Raw genomic sequence first — 21506 nt, 5'->3', positions numbered from 1 at the left:
AAATGGAATCCCTTCCGGCTCAGTCTAGAGCCAAAATGGTGATCAGTCACCTGCTCTGCATGCTGCCAAAGCCCTACAATACACGTGGAAACGTAATTTACTTTCACAGCATGAAATGCTATTAATTTCACACATAATAACCAAATCAGCCTCCTTGTTTTTTCAAATTAAAACAATACATTTTAATATACAAATTATTACACAAAAGTGGGTGTGTTGTACATGTTTTTTCATTAATACATTAAGCCTCCAATGCACAACCTGATGTTTGTTATTTCAGGACCTGCTGTTGCAGATGGAAGGTGTTTTTCAAGCATTTCTACTTAGAATCTTATTATCCTGGACAGATGGATTAGATTTTGAATTGCTGATCTCAATGCCTGCCAGATCATCTCCATTCATAATGGGAAGAATTGGAGCTGGTGCCTTAATTGCCATCGATGAAGTAAACAGGAGCCCTAGCCTATTAAAAGGTCAGAATCTCTTGTTAGGGATGTTAACAACAACGCACACTGGGACACAATTATGAGTGTAGTTAAAGTGCATTGCATGATTTGTTTTATAAAGAGTTGACAAGGACAGGATGGTAGTCGGTAAGGATTTGAACATTTTGTATTAGGACAGGAAGTTTATCATTTGCATTTATTTATTGAGACATTTACAGCATAATGCCATGGTCCAGTTAAACACCAGTTGTAATATAAGTATTAATGAATACAATTTCTGTCCAATGAGTATTTGAAATCTCAGACTAAGTAATCTTAATCATAATAATATTAACTGGTAACAATAGTTCACTCATATTCCTAAAAGTCAGAATCTACAAATAATAACCTACCTCTACACTGGCCCTGAGTTTAGCTTGAGGACATTTCTAGTTCTGATCTAATTTATTTGTTAGGTGTATATAGTTACATTGAAGTACAGATAATAGTTGCAATTCTGTACTTCTTAGGCATGAATTAGGCTTAAAAATGTTCTTATTGCAGCCAACTGTAATCACAATTTTCAACTGAAGTATCAATCTGTATTTCTTTTATCTAATTCAAGTGTGAAGTGTGTTTTTTCTGTGATACTTTATATAGAACAGCAAGGAGACATACAAAAAGATTTCTACGTTGCATATAGATATGTATATATATATATATATATGTATAGATTTTTTTTATTTGGATGCACTATAGATCATCAACTATTGTACGAATTTGTCGACGATGAATGTGATGCGGTGAGAGGAACGGGAAAAATTGTAAGTCTGCAGCGGAACAAAAACTACAGCGCGTTCATAGGGCCATGTTGTTCCAAGGTAAGTAAAGTGTTACCTTTGATTTTGTTAATTTCCACTAATCTGTCAGCCACTTTGATTTAGCTTTTGTAAGGAAAATGCCAACTCCTGAGATTTTAAATGGCAGATTATCAGCTTCAGTCTTGCATGTATTATAAGAATCTGACAGTTGCAAGATCTTTCCCATGTTCACTTTTTACAATCTTAAACTGAACACCAGAGGCTCTCTGGATGGATTGCTTGGTTTTTTCCACCCGTTCATCACACTCAAAATTCCATTGTGATTTATGTGAATATTGTGTAATGAATACATAATACTTTTTTTAGGTTCTAGGTTGGTCAAATCTAATGCAGATTACTAAAATTGCTGTAACCAGAATGGGGGCGATGGGGCATAGGTAGCAGGGCCCACCGCATCTAGGGGACCTGCAAGGAGATCCACATTCCACCAGAGCTGTATATACACAGCCCTGAAAAAAATTAAGAGAACACTTAACATTGATTTCTGATGTTGGAGTGGTCTCTTAATTTTTTCCAGAGCTGTATATATACACACAATTATATACCAAAGAACAAATATTATTTAACAGTAAAATTCAATATATATATATATATATATATATATATATATATATATATATATATATATATACACAGTGAGGGAAAAAAGTATTTGATTCCCTGCTGATTTTGTATGTTTGCCCACTGACAAAGAAATGATCAGTCTATAATTTCAATGGTAGGTGTATTTTAACAGTGAGAGACAGAATAACCACTCCTCATTGCAGATCCTCTCCAAGTCATTAAGGTTTCGAGGCTGATGTTTGGCAACTCAAACCTTCAGCTCCCTCCACAGATTTTCTATGGGATTAAGGTCTGGAGACTGGCTAGGCCACTCCAGGACCTTAATGTGCTTCTTCTTGAGCCACTGATTTGTTGCCTTGGCTGTGTGTTTTGGGTCATTGTTATGCTGGAATACCCATCCACGACCCATTTTCAATGCCCTGGCTGAGGGAAGGAGGTTCTCACCCAAGATTTGATGGTACATGGCCACGTCCATCGTCCCTTTGATGCGGTGCAGTTGTCCTGTCCCCTTAGCAGAACAACACCCCCAAAGCATAATGTTTCCACCTCCATGTTTGACGGTGGGGATGGTGTTCTTGGGGTCATTCCTCCTCCTCCAAACACAGCGAGTTGAGTTGATGCCAAAGAGCTCGATTTTGGTCTCATCTGACCACAACACTTTCATCCAGTTCTCCTCTGAATCATTCAGATGTTCATTGGCAAACTTCAGACGGGCCTGTACATGTGCTTTCTTGAGCAGGGGGACCTTGCGGGCGCTGCAGGATTTCAGTCCTTCACGGCGTAGTGTGTTACCAATTGTTTTCTTGGTGACTATGGTCCCAGCTGCCTTGAGATCATTAATAAGATCCTCCTTGACTGCTTCGGTGGACAGGTGTCTTTTATTCAGGTAACGAGCTGAGATTAGGAGCTTCTAATCTCAGCTCGTTACCTGTATAAAAGACACCTGGGAGCCAGAAATCTTGCGGATTGATAGCGGATCAAATACTTATTTCCCTCATTAACATGCAAATCAATGTATAACTTTTTTGAAATGCATTTTTCTGGATTTTGTTGTTGTTATTCTGTCTCTCACTGTTAAAATACACCTACCATTAAAATTATAGACTGATCATTTCTTTGTCAGTGGGCAAACGTACAAAATCAGCAGGGGATCAAATACTTTTTTCCCTCACTGTATAATATCATAAGTTATGCTATATGATTTCATTAAATCCTGGCACTGATCTGAGCTGTTGTTGCTTATTTTATAAAATATTGTAAATAGCAATCTACAGAGTCTGTCGTTATACCTACTTGAGGGGCCCCTTTGCCTGGGACTTGCATCTGCGCTGCTGGTGGGGTGGGACCAGGGTCTTCAAAATCAGTATTCATTTAGTAATTTGTTTAAAATACTTTTGGTATTTTATGTCATACTGTATCAAAACAGCATAACTATTCTGAAATATTCTGAAATAATTGAAAACAAATTGTTTAGTGCAATGTTCATCTTTGTTTTATCAATAAAATAATGATGGGTCTGTTTTAATATTTGATTTACGTGTAACTTATCCTATCATTTGGCAAACTCTGTGTCTTGTTTAGACTCTAGTAACTAGCCAACTAGCTACCATTAAGTTAGATACATAAAACAATGAATAGAAAATACAGGCGCTCTGAAATGTAAGGAATGAGAAAAAAAGAAAAGTGTAGCTTTAAGACGCCGCGCTTAGAGTGATGTATATTGTCCTTCATGGAGTGAGCTTACAGAGTGTTTTTAACTCCATTACACTGGCAACCCCGTTATATATATATATATATATATATAAAATAAACATGTTATATCTCTGCAGAGGACTACCTGGAGGACCCCGCAGTTGTAGGCTTTACAGAGGAGTGGTGGGGTGGCCCAAGAGAGCGCCCCGCCCCCTCTGTGCTTAGAGTTAGTTCTGCCGCTGGCTGTAACCTGAAGTCATGTACCCTTATTTACAGTATTTATCCCATGAAATCTCTCTTTCAGTCCAATCATTCATGGGAATTTCCCCACCACATTATGTATTGACACAGAATACCTGCCATGTTCCATTCATGTTTTGCCTAACTGTGGGTGAATGGAATTAAGTTTATTCCACATAAAATAATTTGCTTTGGTATGGCTGTCACTCTAGGGACAAGATAAATGTAAGATTCCTGGTATTCTTTAAGTGTTTTGTTTTCAACAGGTGTGCTCCCATGCAGCCAGACTTGCAGCTTACTGGAACATTGCTGTCATCAGTCCCATCTGCGCTGATTCAGAATTTCTGGATAAAACGGTAGACTACTATTTTTAGGAAATATAAGCCACATATGCTGCTTCCAAGAATCATTTGTACAGCAATAATGGTTATTGAAACCACTCCAAACCTCTTGTTTTCTCTTGTTTGTATAGGATTTCCCTACAATGACTAGAGTGTTTGGTCCTTTTACCAAAATGGGGTCTTTCTTCGTTAAGATCTGTGAAAACTTTGGCTGGAGACGCATTGGCATCATCTATGAAAACAAGGCCACCTGGACAATCCCGGCAGAAGGGATTAAGTAAAAACCAATAACTTTTTCCTATTTGGAACACATATGATGAATGATTTATTACCCTATATGGAAGTCTCAGATAATATTATGTCTAGTGTATTTTAAATATTTTACAAAATACACGTGAGGTGGTGGGAGTTAGCATTAGCACAATTGGGGATTCCAAAAATCTTAAAATACATTTGTCGTCCTGTGCAGAGCAGAAATTGAATCATCCTTGTTTCTCGTTCAATCTTATTTTAGATTTGCTGCTGAGCAACACAACATTACAGTGGCAATTTATAGAGATATTCATGGCTACAACACCTCTTTTACATCAAAAAGAGTTATTGAGGAAGTGACTGCTGTGTCACGCAGTGAGTATGCTTCTCCCCCACATAAATCTCCAACAAATGTTCGGTTAGTATATTGTTTTGTTTGGCTTTGATTGTTGATTTCACATGACTGTAAGCATTAGGACAAAAGTCAGTTCATTACTGAAATCTAATCGGTCAACTGACATTTAAAAAAATGAATCAAGCTCAAATCTGGTACCTTAGGTATGTGGGTACAAGTTGTTTCAGTGTCATTATTTTTTTAACCATGATGAGATTTTTGTTACTGAATCAGCATAGTTCCTGCTTCCCCTGTAGCCTTAGTCCTGAAAAGCTGCAGGGTCTTCTGGTAAACATTGTGACAAAGCTCTCTACAGCACCAGGGTTGGAGACCACTGTGTAATCCATTTAGGCTTGCATCTGATCAGCATGGTGACTCCCGGTAACTTCTCCCTTCAATAGGGGTTAGGGGAGTATATATTATCATCTGTAACTGTGGAAATGATTTAATTCCTATTTTGCGAATGTGCCATGACATCCAGACCGAAGAATTCAATGTTATTTAAACACAAATCCAAAAAATAGCCAGCTCGTTGGGAGAAAACATTACCATATACCTGGACTTGTGTCACAATTTGTGAAGTTAGCAACATTGATGTTATGTAAGGAATGTGCGTCTGCTCTATATTGAGATGATACAACAGTACAGCCTGTAGAGAGATTCCCCATCTCTTCTTGTGGTGTCTGACCGGATGGTACATTTTAAGCTTCTAATGAGATAATGGCAATCCTCACATTGCCATGCTGCTTGATCAGCCAGGTGGGTCAGCCGAAGCAGACTCATGTTATTAAATAGGCAGATGGGCCTTGGACAGGCATGGGAACCGACTCAATATGCTTATATATATAGTGGCCTGTATGTGTCTGTTTGCTTGTTTTTGATATTGGGAAGTTCACTGTTTTCTGATCATCTGATCACCAAAACTCAATTTAATGTAGCAGAGACTTGAAATTTGATTTTTAGGGGTAAAGGGCATCCTAAATTCATAGAATCCTGCAACAACTTAACAAAAATAAACAATTACTGCATTTTCCAATGCATGAAGGTAAAAATAAATTAGATATTTAAAAAATGCATGTTTTTTTAATTGTTAATCAATAAATGTGGAAGTTTCACCACAGATACATCCAAATAAATGTTTGAAACTTTTTATTCAATATTTACTGAAGGTTTTGATTGAATTCTGTGTGTTAAAACATACATTCTGTGCTGAGTAATGGATATTCCCCATTACTGATTGAGCATCTTGAAGCAAAACACCTTCAGATGGCAGTTCAGGAGTCTCAGATCCAAGATGGGTCAGAAACTGCCTTCTTTCTTGGGCTTTAGGAAGTTGGGAGAGTAGAACGCCTCATGCATTGCTAGAGGGGGCATTTAGTGGATGGCATGCTTCTCAAGCAGAGCTGAAATTTTGGCATACTTCAGTAGTGCCAAGTGCTGCAGGCTGTCCTTCACGAAAGTCCATAAATTGCAGAGAGTAACCAACGTTTATAATTTGGAGCCTCCAAGCATAGGCGGATTGACCGGACCATTTTTTGATAGGTGGGCCGGTTGGAATTGAAACAAATATATTTGTTTTTTGCACTATTTCTCTGTCATTACAAGCATTTGGCCAATCTGTGTGCAATGGCCAATCTGTGTGCAATGGCCAATCCCGCTACTAAGATAAATGGGCCAGCCTGGTTTTCTGATTGGCTAAGGAGGAGGCAAGCCTCATGGTTATGCAAATTCTCATTCAACTCAAACGTGCGTGAGAACTGCTTTCACTTGCAGTCATTCATTAGAGATGGATGGAAACAAAATAAAGATGGTGCCCAAACAGTGAGAAACCAAAAAAAAGACAGTCCTAAATGTGTAGTAATCATCAAGGATTAGTTGGGGAAGGAGAAAACTGAATAAGAAATCTAAAAGAAGACCACATAAAAGAAATGAAGATTAAATAAGGTGGTGTGACCTGGAAAAGAGATGATGTTCATCTGAACAAGTAGAAAAATGTTTTTGACATCAATCTTATTCCATATATGTGTGTATGGATACTGCACATTACAGTATATTATAAGATATTACTGTATGCTATTGCTTGCACTGATTCATCTTCCCCAAATCCTTAAAACTCATCTGATTTCTAATGTTGTTCTGTCCTGTCAAGATAGTTTGCAGGTGGCAAATGGCAGCATACACAACAGACAACTCCTTCGAAATCAAAGCCTTCATCAGATAACAATTTTGACACATTTTTATATTTTCTATTACAGTTGTCAGACATGGTTTTTAATCTTAATTTAGGATTTTTTGTGGTTTGGGCATGGGGGGCTGGTGTGGCTAAAATGGGCTGAATTTTGGTCCCACTCCGCCCCTGCCTCCAGGTGTCCTGGGTGTATGTTTGCCAAATTGAGCGTTGCTGGGGTGTAAATGGGTGGATCAGAGACTGCTGAAATCCTTCAGGGCAGTGGGAGTGGAGGCAGCAGTAGAGGTGGCAGCAGAGGTGGCAGCAGATGCGGCGGTGCCTGCGGTCCAGGGCTTCCGTGTCTTCTGTCGATAGACTGACCAGGGCCACGCTGACCTAAGGGTGGAGCTGCCCTGGGTGAGGGTCTGTGAGGTTTCAAGCAGTTGCGCCAAGATAGTCTACATACCTGAGGGGTCCAAAGGGGACCCAAACAGTTCAGCTGCCGTGAATATTCCTTGGCTTGCAATCCATGGCTTCCATTGCTGGGACAAATGTCTACATCAGCAAGATAGGGTTGTCAATAAAGTGCGTCCTATCAGTGTCTTGCCTGTGACAGACAAAGTTGGCACTGTGATGCCACTAGTGCCACCATAGAATGACATGTGGCTTGTGCACCTTTCCTCACGACTTCAAACTCAAGGATTGTTTTTTCACAGCCAATTCCACTGGTGGAGTGTCTGGGGTGGGACCAAGAGACTCAGAGAGGCCTGCCAGATATAAAGTCAGATTGTTAATCTTGTCTCTGCCGCATAAGACCGGTGCAGCAACCATTCTACACTGCCGTTTAGCTCAGGCTTAATTGAGACTGCAGGGAGAGAGACCATCATGGCAATTGAAGAGTGCTGGTGGCCAGGATGGTCTTTGGCACTCCTGACATGTGTCACCAAAACCAAAACAGCTGCAGTTTGCAAGATGTTTTCTGCACTGCCACATTACTTCCTGTACTGTAGTGCACTGGAAATGCACCAATTGCACTCTTACGCATTGAGTTGCACTATGTTCTGCTGTTCTGCAGAGTTGCACTGAAGTGCACCAGCTTGTGGTACACCGTGGTACACTATATCTCACCAAACTGAACCGAAATGCAACCTGCGCCGAGTGGTACAGACAATGACGAGACCAAAAAAGCAGTGGAGATGGTAATAAGCTGCTCAAGGCAAACACGAAAGATACTATGAACAGGAGAGTCTTTGATTGAGTAAAACACTGCCAACATCTCCCTGTCATGGCTATACTCCCAATCATTGTGTATACAGTGATTTGATGGGACAGAGTGAAATAATGTACTGGTAAATCCCTGAACATTGCAATGCAATGATGCAAAGATAAGAGACTGCCCTGGAGGGAACGTTTGAGTGATGAATACGGAGGGCCCTGATTGCTCTTGTTTGCTGTTCTGGATATCTATGGGTTTTCAGTTTTCTCCTAGGCTCTGGCTGTCACAGACCATTTATATGCAGCTGTCAGTACTGGAAGTGAAGGAGACAAACAAAATATAGAGTGTGTGCCCATACAGTTATGATCATGTTTCAAGATGCATTACTTGAGAGATAATTAGATTTTTTCTTGTTGTAATCTTTGTCCATTGCTATTTTTAAAAATATAAGTGACGGGGGATCCCCGGGGGGTAAAAGGAAATCCCGACTAAGACCAAACCCACGTCACTAAACCTCTCATGACTATACCACCCCAGTTAGTTCTTGAGGTTGGGGAGCCTCATCACCAAATCACTATTTCCCCCTACACAGGTTCTTTGATCCTAGAGCAACCACAGGACAGACTCGAGGCAAACCATAAAATGTCCATTTATTCAATCTCTCCACACACGCACACCTTTCCATAACCAACATTCTTACTAGTACAAGAGCAGGGGAAGTACATGATCACACTTTCATAGCACACAGCAGCAAAGAAATGAAAGGCAAAGTGCAAGTGCATTTAATGGCACTTTTCTTTCAGTTCAATTCAGATATACCAATCCAGTCTCTGCTTGCGCCCTTTACTGTAGAGAAGAGTCTACCTTGTGGAATTCTGTGGCCGAAGCTGGCTTGTCCTAGTCCATCTACACCGAGGATGCTGGAGAGGGCTACCATTGCCCCCTCCACCCGGTCCTTGTCCCTCTGGTGATGTTCTGGCATTCTGGAGCCTACTAGCGCTCCTTAACCCCTCTGTTGCCTGGCCACACTGCCTTCCTCTGCATCTCTAACCATTTTTATTTATTTATTTATTTATTTATTTATTATTTATTTATTTTTAAACAAAGCACTGTTTTCTTGTCTATTATCTGTCTGCTGCTCACGCCACACTCTCCCATATCTCTCTGTCCCTGTTCCTTCCAGTTGCATTTTTAACTCCACCTCACAATCCTAATCGAAAACAGGTGTTCCAATAATTAGCAGGGGAAGCCAAATGCTTAATTGGCAACAGGTACATTCTTAAGGGGTGGGGGGTGGGGGGGAATCAGGGCTTAATTAACAATTAAACAAAAGTCCCAATAAGCAAAACAACCACCCTTCATAAAACATTTAAGTCACCTATAAGAAAATAAATAAAACCCATCACCTTACACACACAAATAACACACACTATATAAATAAATAAATGTGTAACCCCCCTGTAACCCCGTGACAGTGAGGGAAAAAAGTATTTGATCCCCTGCTGATTTTGTACGTTTGCCCACTGACAAAGAAATGATCAGTCTATAATTTTAATGGTAGGTGTATTTTAACAGTGAGAGACAGAATAACAACAAAAAAATCCAGAAAAACGCATTTCAAAAAAGTTATAAATTGATTTGCATGTTAATGAGTGAAATAAGTATTTGATCCCCTATCAATCAGCAAGATTTCTGGCTCCCAGATGTCTTTTATACAGGTAACGAGCTGTGATTATCCACAGAAGCAATCAATCAATCAGATTCCAAACTCTCCACCATGGCCAAGACCAAAGAGCTGTCCAAGGATGTCAGGGACAAGATTGTAGACCTACACAAGGCTGGAATGGGCTACAAGACCATCGCCAAGCGTCTTGGTGAGAAGGTGACAACAGTTGGTGCGATTATTCGCAAATGGAAGAAACACAAAATAACTGTCAGTCTCCCTCGGTCTGGGGCTCCATGCAAGATCTCACCTCGTGGAGTTTCAATGATCATGAGAACGGTGAGGAATCAGCCCAGAACTACACGGGAGGATCTTGTTAATGATCTCAAGGCAGCTGGGACCATAGTCACCAAGAAAACAATTGGCAACACACTACGCCGTGAAGGACTGAAATCCTGCAGCGCCCGCAAGGTCCCCCTGCTCAAGAAAGCACATGTACAGGCCCGTCTGAAGTTTGCCAATGAACATCTGAATGATTCAGAGGAGAACTGGGTGAAAGTGTTGTGGTCAGATGAGACAAAAATCGAGCTCTTTGGCATCAACTCAACTCGCCGTGTTTGGAGGAGGAGGAATGACCCCAAGAACACCATCCCCACCGTCAAACATGGAGGTGGAAACATTATGCTTTGGGGGTGTTTTTCTGCTAAGGGGACAGGACAACTGCATCGCATCAAAGGGACGATGGCCAGGGCCATGTACCGTCAAATCTTGTGTGAGAACCTCCTTCCCTCAGCCAGGGCATTGAAAATGGGTCGTGGATGGGTATTCCAGCATGACAATGACCCAAAACACACAGCCAAGGCAACAAAGGAGTGGCTCAAGAAGAAGCACATTAAGGTCCTGGAGTGGCCTAGCCAGTCTCCAGACCTTAATCCCATAGAAAATCTGTGGAGGGAGCTGAAGGTTTGAGTTGCCAAACGTCAGCCTCGAAACCTTAATGACTTGGAGAGGATTTGCAAAGAGGAGTGGGACAAAATCCCTCCTGAGATGTGTGCAAACCTGGTGGCCAACTACAAGAAACGTCTGACCTCTGTGATCGCCAACAAGGGTTTTGCCACCAAGTACTAAGTCGAAGGGGTCAAATACTTATTTCCCTCATTAACATGCAAATCAATGTATAAGTTTTTTGAAATGTGTTTTTCTGGATTTTTTTGTTGTTATTCTGTCTCTCACTGTTAAAATACACCTACCATTAAAATTATAGACTGATCATTTCTTTGTCAGTGGGCAAACGTACAAAATCAGCAGGGGATCAAATACTTTTTTCCCTCACTGTATATTGTTTCTTTAAACAAATCTAACAAAGTAATCTCATTCAGATAAATGTCAAAACAGAACAGAGCATTCTTTTCCCCCTATCCACATAAATCAATTATGTCTACAGAAAAATAAATCTTGTTCCTGGTTCAATGGATTATCCATGACAGATGTGCTATATTAAACATTTTCTGTATTTCCTTTTCATTTTACATTTTTAATGCAGAGTTGTTTCAGAAAACGGAAAGCTCTTTAATACTCTCTAAAGCCATCTATGATATTATCCCTTGTATTTCACCTATTAGATTACGTTCAATAATTTTCAACTTGTGCTTGCTTTGCAAATAAATGAAAGAAACAGTCATAAACAAATCAATAATAAATGTAAACTGCCATTCAAAAATCTGACAAATTAACAATTTAAATATTTGAAAGCAATTTTTATTTGACAAGGTTTTCGTCCTTCTATCTAATGAGAACTCACAATGATGTGCTATTGACCATTGATTAGCAAGTAAGTCTGCATTTTAATTTGACCCAGGCCAACATCTGGATGAGACAATATGCAAAATCAACTTTCAATGCTTGAAAATAAATGTTTTCGTTTCATCATTTAAAATACTGAATTGCATAGTTGACCCCAAAGATGAATAAGATAAGAAAAAACAAATGGATGCATCAAAAGGAAACAATTTGGATATGCATGCAAATAAATCTTTATTTGTCTCCCCAAACAATGTTGCTAGGGTTATCATCACACTCCACCACACTCCAGGGATTTAAAATCGCTATTCTGTCACAGACCTGACACAGTGGCTATAGGGGAACCATCCTGACAGGACTTCATCTCGTCACAGTTCTTCACAACCATCAATAAATTTGAATCTGATGGAATAATAACCAACATGCAGGCAACAAAGTCAGATTTTAAAGCTAAGAAAGCACCTGTCTCTCATCAAACCCTGCAGGAACATAAACCTATACCTTCTAAATTACCTAGCTACACCCCCCAGCTACACTTTACAGTATATCACACATCCTAATGGATATGCAACCCTTGTAGATGTAATGTATAGCACAGCATGGTGTTTTGTACATTTGAAAAACTGGAATATCCATATTCTATTTGGATGGGTTTTAGAGGCATTAATCTGCCCCGCTAAAACAGAAATAGATGCATGTCTATGTATTAACCCTAACTGCGGGAAGCTCCAGAATTGATTGATTTAAATTCTATGCTCTCTTCTTACCCAGTGGGAACTGCAAACATTTAGTTATCCCCACGGAACTACTATGATCACTGAGACAAACTGTGCTTATCTCTTTTCCACTTCACTTCTCTGACTGGATTATCGATATGTGCGGTATAGTTTTGTAGATTTCTTTTTGCATTGCCATTTCAGTGTCCTATTTTCTATGCTAAATTGTTTAGCAAATGGATTAATGTCACTGCCACTCTTTGCCTTCTTATGTATGAATAGGCTCCATAAATCCGTAGGGATATTCTGCACAGAAATCAACTCTTAAATGTGTTACAGGAAGTTTCTTAAGATTGTAAAGATGTGTGATGGACATAATACCCATAGCAAAATACTCAGTACTCAGTTGTACTCAGTAACAAGATTCAAAACACAGATATTGTACAATTTAAGAATAATAACCTGTTATAAACCTGTTATAAATGTGAATAGGAACCAGATGACACATATAAGGTATTATGTATATAACATTTATGTTGAGATCCAATCCTTTACTTTAGTTGCATGTAAAAGGTAATTTCAGAATGCTGAAAGATAAAACCTGCTTATATAAACCTTTGCTTATAAAAACACAGGCTTCTTGGAAATATAGAGCACCATAGCTTACTTGATTAATTGCAAAAATGTATATGTATGTATATGTATATATTTCCAGTTGAGTTTCAGTACATTTTTTGTTTCTGCAGTAATTGTAATATCAGCGAAAGGAGAAGCAGTGAGAGAATTGCTAATTGAAGCCCACAAACAAGGTTTAATCAATGGAGAGTTTGTATTTTTCTGCTTTGAGCCTTATGAACAGAAAGTAATGTTCGGTGTTTTTCACTGGAAAAGAGGTAAGATCGACTTCAAGGTTGTATTTATCTACAAAGTGTATGGGAGTTTCTTTCTCTGTATAAGAATGTTATCTTTCTTTGTCGTCTCACTCTGGCAGGACATATGATTATTATCTGCATTGTAAAACCAAGATATTGTTCTTTCTCAGCTTTTTTTTTTCCACATCTGCTTATTATTCTTAGTATGTTTTGTAAATCAGTTTTTCAGCTATCACTATGAAACTTTGCACAATTCTAAGCTATCAAGCTACTTTAAAGCTACAATCATTTTAAAGGTGTTTATATACTAACACACTGAACTGCTTGCATTCATCAGGTACACATCTAAATTATATATTTGTTTAGTGATTAGAAACTTCTAAATGTAGTTAATTGAAAACATTTGTAGTGTATCTGAAATTACACTGATCAGAAGTCGGTATAACAATCCACTTACATTAGAAGTCAGAAGCTTGTATGTTTTCATTTGGGGGCAACCATTTTTGGACCTCATAATTTGTTACATATACTATAACTTGCCCTCTGGTACATATAAACAATCATGACCTTCAATTGATAGAATGGGGATATGTCAAAAAATAGAATTGTGCCAACTGTTATGTGACAATTTAAACATATTTAAACATTAATCCTTCAGATTAAGACTACTTCTGAGCTCTTTTAATAAAAGAGGCCCATCTCAATTGATTGCAAAAAGTTTCTCACTGGATGAGTCACTTTATGAGATGTGGAGTATTTAACTGCTGTTGATATCGCTCTTGAAAGAAAGGGGGCAATTTGATTGCCCTCAAACACACAAACAGCATAATAATAAAATGAATCAATCAATAATGGACACTATTGTAACATAAGATTCCACTCTTTCTAATACAAAAGATTTGCTTGTTCCAGGAGATGCTCATGATACAGTAGCAAGAGAAGCATATCAAGCTCTGTTTCTGCTGTCCCTGTATAAACCCCACAATGAAGAGTACATGAACTTTTCAGCTGAGGTCATACGAAGATCTAAAGAAGATTTTGGATACACTTATGCACCGGATGAAACGGTGAATTGATTAAACATTTTAAATCAACCAAACTGGAGTCAGGTGCATTTCACGGAACAGTACAGCATCCTATTTTAATATGAACATAATTTATCCTTAGAACTGGAAGGCAAGTGCAGTGGACAGAAACAATATAAAAGAGTACTTTCCTCTCAATTATTAATTAACCACTGCATTATTCTAGTTAATGTACGTTTTTTTATAGTAATGATATCCACTGTCTAGGGTAAATCTACAGTGGTGTGATGAAAATATTTACAGGTTATTTTCTCTGCAAATCACAGCCAGTACACACACACACACACACATATATATATATATATATATATATATAATTTTACTAATTGTTGAATGAGAGAGTGAAGTGAAGTAAAACTATCATGAACAAGGGTGAGTGCTAGGCATTGCAAGCGTGAAATAAGCAGTTTGCTCAATTGTTGTTAAAATGCTCAATAAACCTATAGGAGATGTGTCTTGAAAAGTGTCTTAAGTAATTCTTTTTTTAAACTGTTTGTCTTGTTAAGGTTTCTGTTCTGACTGCAATTTCCCATGATTCTGTGTGGCTGTATGCACAGGCATTAAACGAAACCCTGTCTGAAAACGGTGATCCATATAATGGGTCTGCCATTACGCGTAAAATGTGGAATAGAACAATCACAGGTAATTTCTTTGAGTGTATTTAACATGTCAGAAGCGTCATCGCTAAGAAGTTCTTCTTGGAAATGAACTAACGTAAAAGCCACAAAGTGCCTCCTGTCTCTCTTTAATTAATTATTCTAATCCTTTGTGACTAAACATAAATGCTGGCATTCATTTCAAACACCTAAAAAGTATTTTAAAATCTCTAAAAATATAAAGTGAAATTAACTTTGAAATATGCACATAGCATTTCCCAGGAATTTCAGTTAATGCTGTTTCTGATGCTTTTCTGACTGTTAAAAGGAACAATGCACTTCAATATTAAAATAGAAAATGTTTAGTATTACATTACATTACTTACAGTGAGGGAAAAAAGTATTTGATCCCCTGCTGATTTTGTACGTTTGCCCACTGACATAGAAATGATCAGTCTATAATTTTAATGGTAGGTGTATTTTAACAGTGAGAGACAGAATAACAACAACAAAATACAGAAAAACGCATTTCAAAAAACTTATACATTGATTTGCATGTCAATGAGGGAAATAAGTATTTGACCCCTTCGACTTAGTACTTGGTGGCAAAACCCTTGTTGGCGATCACAGAGGTCAGACGTTTCTTGTAGTTGGCCACCAGGTTTGCACACATCTCAGGAGGGATTTTGTCCCACTCCTCTTTGCAGATCCTCTCCAAGTCATTAAAGTTTCGAGGCTGACGTTTGGCAACTCGAACCTTCAGCTCCCTCCACAGATTTTCTATGGGATTAAGGTCTGGAGACTGGCTAGGCCACTCCAGGACCTTAATGTGCTTCTTCTTGAGCCACTCCTTTGTTGCCTTGGCTGTGTGTTTTGGGTCATTGTCATGCTGGAATACCCATCCACGACCCATTTTCAATGCCCTGGCTGAGGGAAGGAGGTTCTCACCCAAGATTTGACGGTACATGGCCCTGGCCATCGTCCCTTTGATGCGGTGCAGTTGTCCTGTCCCCTTAGCAGAAAAACACCCCAAAGCATAATGTTTCCACCTCCATGTTTGACAGTTCGGATGGTTTTCTTGGGGTCATAGTCAGCATTCTTCCTCCTCCAAACACGGCGAGTTGAGTTGATGCCAAAGAGCTCGAATTTGGTCTCATCTGACCACAACACTTTCACCCAGTTCTCCTCTGAATCATTCAGATGTTCATTGGAAAACTTCAGACGGGCCTGTACATGTGCTTTCTTGAGCAGGGGGACCTTGCGGGCGCTGCGGGATTTCAGTCCTTCACGGCGTAGTGTGTTACCAATTGTTTTCTTGGTGACTATGGTCCCAGCTGCCTTGAGATCATTAACAAGATCCCCCTGTGTAGTTCTGGGCTGATTCCTCACCGTTCTCATGATCATTGAAACTCCACGAGGTGAGATCTTGCATGGAGCCCCAGACCGAGGGAGACTGACAGTTATTTTGTGTTTCTTCCATTTGCGAATAATCGCACCAACTGTTGTCACCTTCTCACCAAGCTGCTTGGTGATGGTCTTGTAGCCCATTCCAGTCTTGTGTAGGTCTACAATCTTGTCCCTGACATCCTTGGACAGCTCTTTGGTCTTGGCCATGGTGGAGAGTTTGGAATCTGATTGATTGATTGCTTCTGTGGACAGGTGTCTTTTATACAGGTAACGAGCTGAGATTAGGAGCACTCCCTTTAAGAGAGTGCTCCTAATCTCAGCTCGTTACCTGTATAAAAGACACCTGGGAGCCAGAAATCTTGCTGATTGATAGGGGATCAAATACTTATTTCCCTCATTAACATGCAAATCAATTTATAACTTTTTTGAAATGAATTTTTCTGGATTTTTTTGTTGTTATTCTGTCTCTCACTGTTAAAATACACCTACCATTAAAATTATAGACTGATCATTTCTTTTTCAGTGGGCAAACGTACAAAATCAGCAGGGGATCAAATACTTTTTTCCCTCATTGTAATTAAGGGTTCTGTTGAGTTCACATGTCAAAAATGTATTTTTGAGAGACCAAATGTAACCTATGTACTCATATTGTTTGGGTTTAGGGATTCAGGGTGAAGTTACAATAGATAACAATGGAGACCGTGAATCTGCATACACGATGTATCACATACAACACAATAAAAATGGCACATTTGAGGTGAGTTATTTATTGATCCTGGAATTTGATCGAATACGTTCATTATTAACTGCCCACACAATTTCTCCTACTATAGTGTACACAAATTCAATTTCACACACCGCTCTATGAATTAACACAGATGCAATGAACACAGAAATTGTTTATCAAAAAAAGACCTAGGTTTTACCTAGCAAATTGTGTTTTTCATGCATAATTAAAGAATGCTTTCATTTTGCTATCAAATAAAGAAAATTAAATTAATGTTTTCATCTTTTTGTTCTCCCTATCATGGTTCTTGGCATTTGCAGGCTATAGCAAATTATCTTGGAACACAGAAAACCTATGTGCAAGTTCCAGGACTCAGCATTGTTTGGCCTGGAGGAAGGACTACTGCCCCACTTGACAGTCCTGTGTGTGGGTTTGCAAGGGAGCACTGTGAGGACGACAGAACAGGTACCTCTCTCAGTGCTGGGCTTACATGCACTTGAAAATCAGCTCCACAATCGTGATTTGTGGCTTAGAGTGTACGTATCAGGCACGTTCTTCACGATATATAAAAAATGTGTCCATCAGGTGGCGTGTGGTTAATGGTACAGTCCGCCACATTGTCACATTTGCTATAGGTTTGAAATCCAGTGTCAGCTAGAGGATGAATTGTACTTGGGTTTTTAAAAGATTTCAGAGGTCAAGAATAACCATTTAGCCAATGTAATGTCATACTATTTTCCAGAACAACAAAGGTACCACAACATACACATACTTACACACCATGCAAATGCTAGAATCATGATAAGCTCGCCTCATCCCATTTTGCTTCCTTAATCAGAGCCATATAGCAAATTCCTGAAATGTAGGGTCAAAACATCGGAGAATCTTGCAAAACGTATTTGCATCACAAACACACGTATCACAATCTCTTTGAGAACCATTCAAACTGACTTCCAATGTTAAAGCTCACTGGTCTCTGTTAGTATGACTATAAAAGTCTACACATCATAAGACATTACTAAGATAAAACTGCTGGAAAGCTCTTACAATTTGTTTCGCAGATGTGTCCTTTTAAAGTCAGGATTTATGCAAGGACAGGATTAAAACTACAATAATATTAAGAAAAGACTGTTTGAGTGAGACTTCGAAAGATGTAAAGAAGTTACAAATGCAAATGCACAAATACACATATCAAAGAGGGGAGGCTGGGGTTTGTGTGTCACTGCAAACTTAGCTAACTTAGCTGAGTACTTGTGAGTTTAGTGTTCACTGAGTTAGGATGGCTAACAATAGCTGTAATGAGTTGCAATGCCAGCAGATGTCAGGAGTGTTTTTATCTTTTCCAACATATTAACTTCCCTTCAAGTCTAACCTTCCCCAAAGCATGTCTCCCTCATTTTGAAATGAGGAATAATGGCCGTTAGTTTGCGACTTAGAAATAAATCACTGAAATAATGACATGTTGGCCCTTGGTCCCAGTTTTATGAGATGTGAGCAACTTTGTCAGGGTAAGAATGATTCACCTTTACCTTCTATTTTATAAAAATGTTTTTCAGATTAATAATGCACTATTATAGCCCTTAGCTAAAACACTGACTACTGACTGAAAAAAAGGAAATTAAAATGATCAGTAGTAAGAGTTACGCACATAGAAATGGCATCCAGGTCTTCAATCAGTCTGTGAAGAACATTATGGATTATGTACATCAAAAGGTTTCCAAATACAAAAGTGAATACCAACAGAGTTTTGATTACTGTTACAATTATATAAAATTAAATAGTACAATTAATAACAAAACCAAAGTCTAGAAAATAAAGCTTGATTTAGATTTACTAGTTGTCAGAGTTACAAAATGTAATACAATTTGTCTAATTTGTTTAATACATAGATATTAAATCATAAAAAAAGATTACCATTTTGGGCCTCAAGCCAATGAGCCAGGACAAAGTTTTAAGGACACCAAAACATCTGAATGATGAAAATTGAAATTGATCATTAAACATTTACAACATTGATATTGTGGCTTGACTGCCAGGAGCCAATAGATGTTACTCCATCCTTTATTTGTAATTTACCCTCCAAGGGCACTGTTCTGTCTAACACTGTTTAAAGAAGTAATAGGCAAGCACGAATTGGAAGATAAACTGAGGATTTACTGAAGAGAAACTGAAGATTTTACTATACAAAGAGGATGAATAAATACACCTCTTTAGAACCCGCCTTAAACAATTCAGGATGCCTCTGTGCATGTGGAGAAAACAATGTCGGCCTATTGTTTTATATTTATTTTCACAAAATAAATATCTGTACAAATTAAAATGTACACTATAAAATGATTGTTTATGAAATAATTGTTTAAGTAAATGTTAATTAACTGTATACATACACAAGGAAATGTATTGCGTTGTTCCTACACTGAACCTCTAACACACTGTTCATCCCGGCAGGAAGTATCATCATTGCAGTTGCACTAATTGGTGTCTTGCTAGCCATGGTAACAGTGGCTCTGAGTCTTCTGTACAGGTACCATAATGAGCTTCTTCTATATATTTGTTGCAGATGATATGTACATATTACATTACATTACATATGTACAGTATATGTAAGGTGCAGAAAACCAGCAGATATTCTACATTGCATACATGATGCAGAATGTATTAATCTGCACAGTGTACACATATATGTATGTATGCAAATTTATATTTACAGCTGGAAAGTGGTACCAATTTATAATCTGATTCAGTCTCATTTGAAAAACCTGTAATTTTAATCATTTCACTCTGACTACGTAATCTATACACATCACAGAAGCAGAGATTCATATCCTGAGAACTATGCCTTGCCACATTAATAGATGACAGATTCCATAACAAAGGGGCAGTGCATTGACCAAATGTGTTTTGTACATCTGAACTCTTCTCTCCCTCTTGACCATGTTTTCCAAGTGTTTATATTTAGCTCTTTATAGTTGCTTGGTAACAAAGACCACAGCTCATTAAAAAGGTAGTGCTGCCACCCAGTGGTACTTAAACATTATAACTGAAATTAATTTTCAGGGAAGAGGCTAGATATCTAAGGCTAGATATCTTTCCAAATAGGGAACCCAATAGAAATTGAGACCGAACAACATCCTTTAAAAAATAAATAAATACATTATATATATATAAAGATATATGACCTCTGCAGTGAGGAAATAGTGTTTACCTAGAAGCAAAGAAAACATTAACACAGATTCATATTTCCTGCTCTATGGTAATAGCAAGAGTTCAGAGACAATATGTCCCTTGTGCCTTGTTTAACCTTGCATTGCCTGGAAACTAGCAGCAGACTTTATTATTTGTATATTTATATATTTAAATAAATAATTTGGTCTCTGATATAAATAAACACAAAACAAAAAATGTGTGGTCAGGCTGAGTTATAGGCTATTTTTATTTTGTCCTGAGTGCTTTTTGCAGTACAAGCTGTAACACGTGTTGCTCCACAGCAGGCTTTGGAGCTCATGGTGATGCTAATGTTCTGCTATGTGACACTTATTCCCAATTACATTATGTAATTTTCAGATTTGTCTTCAAAAAATGTATATTTATGTATTGATGCATACTTTGAATACTTAATGCTTACATCAGTTTATTTTTTATTTTTTATTTAAAATAAAAAATAAAGCATTTAGTGTACTTTGTGATTTTCATGTGTTACTTTTTTTATTTTATTCCAGGAAATACAAGCTCCAAGAGAGGGCCTCAAAGATGCTTTGGAAGATTAGCTTCAATGAGATGACTATGATGCAAGCTAAGCACACCACCTCATTGTGCAAGGTGAGGGATTGCCAGTGTTTTTTGTAATTCAGAATGCAAATAACAAAGTACAGATTGGATCTGTCCCATTGCAGCACTATAAAGACATCATTACAAGTAAATATTGCAGTAATCATGAATCAAATTACAGTTTATTATGTACAATTTATTTGCATAATGTGCATACACAAGTACATTCACTGACTGATGTAGTTTCAGTATTAAAATATATACATGGCTAAAAGTGTCATTGTAATGTGCATTTGCAGAAATATGCAGAAATCCCTGTTGTGCAGTAATCTTACGGGATGTTTTAGGAGACAAAGCCTTTGGTAAATTACTGTATATATTTCTCAGGTCATCTTCTGAAGCAAGTGAAACCAGACCTACATATAATATGTTTAATTAAATCTGTATTGGGATAACACTTGGTTGTGGTGAAAAAGGGTGTCATCTATTAAAGGGTTTCCTCTATTCATTAATTATATTAAAATATAGTAATTATATTAAATCAGATATTTTTAAACACATCAACCTCTGATTCCAGTCTATTCTGATTTCTAAACTTTAGGACACATATTTTTGTTCTTGTGAAACCTTAATACATGCCTACAAATGAGCTTTCCTGTATTTTAAATAGTGTCCCTCAAACGTTTTCAAGCTGATGTGG

General features: G+C 38.1%; 1 protein-coding gene across 1 annotated transcript in view; it reads left to right on the top strand.

Moving 5' to 3' along the window:
- The first annotated feature begins 287 nt into the window (after positions 1 to 287).
- Positions 288 to 21506, top strand: part of LOC136766975 (atrial natriuretic peptide receptor 1) — a 30933-nt gene continuing 9714 nt past the window's right edge. Inside the window, exons 1-12 of the mRNA XM_066720951.1 lie at positions 288 to 473; positions 1185 to 1306; positions 4069 to 4158; positions 4275 to 4420; positions 4658 to 4770; positions 13098 to 13244; positions 14136 to 14290; positions 14815 to 14950; positions 16974 to 17068; positions 17359 to 17503; positions 19487 to 19562; positions 20758 to 20857. Coding sequence (XP_066577048.1) covers positions 296 to 473; positions 1185 to 1306; positions 4069 to 4158; positions 4275 to 4420; positions 4658 to 4770; positions 13098 to 13244; positions 14136 to 14290; positions 14815 to 14950; positions 16974 to 17068; positions 17359 to 17503; positions 19487 to 19562; positions 20758 to 20857 — 1503 coding nt within the window. The 5' untranslated portion in view covers positions 288 to 295. The remainder of the gene's footprint in view (positions 474 to 1184; positions 1307 to 4068; positions 4159 to 4274; positions 4421 to 4657; positions 4771 to 13097; positions 13245 to 14135; positions 14291 to 14814; positions 14951 to 16973; positions 17069 to 17358; positions 17504 to 19486; positions 19563 to 20757; positions 20858 to 21506) is intronic.

The sequence above is a fragment of the Amia ocellicauda genome, chromosome 13 (genome assembly GCF_036373705.1).
Source record: "Amia ocellicauda isolate fAmiCal2 chromosome 13, fAmiCal2.hap1, whole genome shotgun sequence".
Classification (NCBI taxonomy): Eukaryota; Metazoa; Chordata; class Actinopteri; order Amiiformes; family Amiidae; genus Amia; species Amia ocellicauda.
The sequence above is the reverse complement of the archived record's forward strand: the minus strand, read 5'-3'. Positions and strand labels throughout refer to the sequence as shown.